Source organism: Contarinia nasturtii, unplaced genomic scaffold (genome assembly GCF_009176525.2).
Source record: "Contarinia nasturtii isolate CC-2019 unplaced genomic scaffold, AAFC_CNas_1.1 Cnas_scaffold_5243, whole genome shotgun sequence".
Taxonomy (NCBI): Eukaryota; Metazoa; Arthropoda; class Insecta; order Diptera; family Cecidomyiidae; genus Contarinia; species Contarinia nasturtii.
Genome location: NW_022202520.1, coordinates 1 through 2994, shown reverse-complemented (window position 1 = coordinate 2994; position 2994 = coordinate 1). Strand labels below are relative to the sequence as shown.

General features: G+C 37.4%; 1 protein-coding gene across 1 annotated transcript; it reads right to left on the bottom strand.

Annotated features, from left to right (window-relative positions):
• Positions 1 to 3: 3 nt before the first annotated feature.
• LOC116351329 lies at positions 4 to 1233 on the bottom strand. The gene has a single exon (XM_031783419.1). The coding sequence runs from the start codon at positions 1231 to 1233 to the stop codon at positions 4 to 6; it is 1230 nt and encodes a 409-aa protein (XP_031639279.1).
• Between the last annotated feature and the right edge of the window lie 1761 nt (positions 1234 to 2994).

The following is a 2994-nucleotide window of genomic DNA, read 5'->3' as shown; positions in this document are numbered from 1 at the left end:
TTTTTATACGTTTCGCATGACGATTCCGTCGAATGGCGAGTACCAAAATTCATTGTCGTATATAATTAAACAGTATGCCGTTGTATTGGCCGGAATGTTTTGCTTGGCTTTCAGTTCGATGCGTACGTCAATGGATCCGCCAACCAGCGATTCGTCTGCATGTGAAGTATCAAAGGCGAATATTGGCGATGATTGAAATACGCCATATGGAAGGTCGAATGGATTTTTAGCTTCCGTATTGTTGTAATATGATGTTTGCACATCCGAATATAATGCATATAATTCCGAGTAAATTCCTCCACCGATATCCAATGTATTCATATTATATGGATAGATCTGTGAGTTTAAGTGCAGACGTACATCGGTCAAATGACAGGCGTCAAATTTAGATGCATTCACACTTTTTTGAGCATTTCGATTTGTCTGCAAGCCAACCACTACATATCGTGGTTTATTCGAGCTGGCAACAGTCTTCACGCTCCACAAATGGTTCGTTGTCTGTGGCAATTGATACTCATGAATGTCCATTGAACGATGTTGAACGGTTATCTTTCGGTTTTTTGATAGATAGCTTAGCATGTTTAGTTTTACTTTGTCCGAAAGCGTGATGTGAGGCATTTTCCATTCGATTTTTTTCACCGCCACACTGACCACAGCTGAAGTGGGCAATATACCACCGCCATGGGTACAATCCAAACTTTGGCGCGCACGATTCAAAATCAATTCATGTCGACAGTTAATGATGCATCGATTGTATGTATCGCAGAATGGTAGCCATGCGCTCAATGGTATTACAACATCGTATAATTTTTCTACATCTGCACGAGGTGATGTCGCTTCATAGGTTCGGCAAAATGATGCATATCCATTCAGTGTTGATAATCGAGATGCAAGCATCAATTTCATTGTGGACGCGCGTCCAACATTTCGCACTGAATCAATTTCAACGCCGTTTAATTCGTATCGCACATCGCTAAATAGAAACGATGCAAAGTTGTTTACGAATTTAATTTCTGCGTCACCGTCTACATGTCGACCATTGGTTGTACATGCGATTTGTAGATAGATAAAGGATTGTGATGGGGCCAAGTAACTTTCTTTATTTTGTATAGCAATTCTTATTTCATCTGATTCATCAAATGAATTCGTATATGGTGTATACTGATAAATTTCTTTTCGGATGATTGAATCATCTCGCATTGGTAGAGATGCGATGTTCAAAATGCTGGACATTTTTAATGCTTTTTAATTTTGAATCCTAACTTCTTCAGTAATTTCACGTTTTTTGCGTTAAGTTTTTTCACTTTTTTCGATTTTTTACCACTGGATTTCGATTTATTTCTCTTGCTCGGTGCACGTCGTTTGCGCTTTGATGTCGTTGACGGAATACTACTTAGCTTTCGTTTGCCCGCACTTTTATAGCTTGATTGCCTGAATGGATTGCTAGCATCAGCAGCAGCACTGTCCGTATAAATCAACATTATTAATAATCAGATTTTTTTATATGAATTCGACAACTGATTTTCTCTCCTCGGAAATCAATTGGATTACCACTCTGGTCTACGAACGAAATCTGAATGGATTGCAAGCGCTTATCCTTGATGGGTAAATACACAATATTCTGTGGAATTTCAATTATTTTATAGCCGGGTGCCACCTTCGAATATGGGAACTGATGAATAGTATGACAGGATTTTCCGTTTATATATGAACCATACACAATGTCACACTCAATTCGAATGATATCGATGTCGGTAATTTTGACAATTGACGAGCTTAAATATGTTTGATTTCTTCTAAATACAGGCGTATGCTCTTTATGGAATCCGAGAACATTCAAAACCGAACCTCCTATCCAGGTTATGTCACTGCTAAATGCAATCTTGACCTTTGCTAATGATGGATTTAATGTGTATGTTAGATTGATTTTCACAGAAGCGAGTTCAGCTTGTAGATGTTTCAACAAATCGGCAGCTTCGTATGCCCCAGTTGGAAATGTAATTGTTTTCTCTTTGAGAATTGATGATGTTGTCTCTTTGCCCTTGCTGTCTTTTTTCTTTTCATCAACTTTATATTGAAATGTGAATTTATCGTTTTGAGTCTCAATAATATTCGGTATTGAGTTGTATGTTGTAAAATCCAATAATCCACACTGATAACTACAGTTCGGATCTAACTCTATTTCAGGATAAAAATATGATTGTAGCACGGAACTGTTACCGCTGAAAGTCACTGTGAACGATGACATGTCAAATGTATGACTAATTTTATTTATGCAGATAACTGTGTTTTTATACGTTTTCTTTCAAGTTTTTTCTCATTATTCCAAAATTCACGTAGAAATATCAAGCATAAATGACCACAAATATTTGTCCCATAATTCTGGTATCGTTTCGCATTATAATAGATTCGCGTGCGATGGCCCAGATGTTGAATCACTTCAATGGGTGGCACAAGATGACCGAAAGAATCGAAATAGAAAGCTTTATTATGATTTTTTGCCAATGCGGTCCAATGTGTACCTGATGTATTTGATTCACCATGATTCAAGATCCAACACTCACGCAATTGAGGTTTGGGTTTTTTTCGTAATGAATCTCGCATGAAAGCACCTTTGAAATGTGGAATTTTAAACCGTTCAGCTAATAATAAAATATCGATGTTAGTAAGTGGTTGAATATGCTTCTTAGCTCTTCTTTTACGTCGTTGAATTTGATTTATAACCATGCTTTTTTTTTAATTATTCTAACGTCGCGGCTGATATGGTTTCAGATAGAATCCAGACCCTTTTGAACTTTTTTTATGAATTAGATGTAATCCACTGCCGATATTCCGTTCCTGAGTTGATGTGTTTCGTTTCTGATTTTCAGCGGACAGTTGCTTCTTCGCATATTCAATATCTTTGATTGCTCTCACAACACCGACGGCCGAAGATGTTATACTACCGAGGGCACTCAATGTTGTTAGAATTGGTAGAATTGATTGAATGCTTCC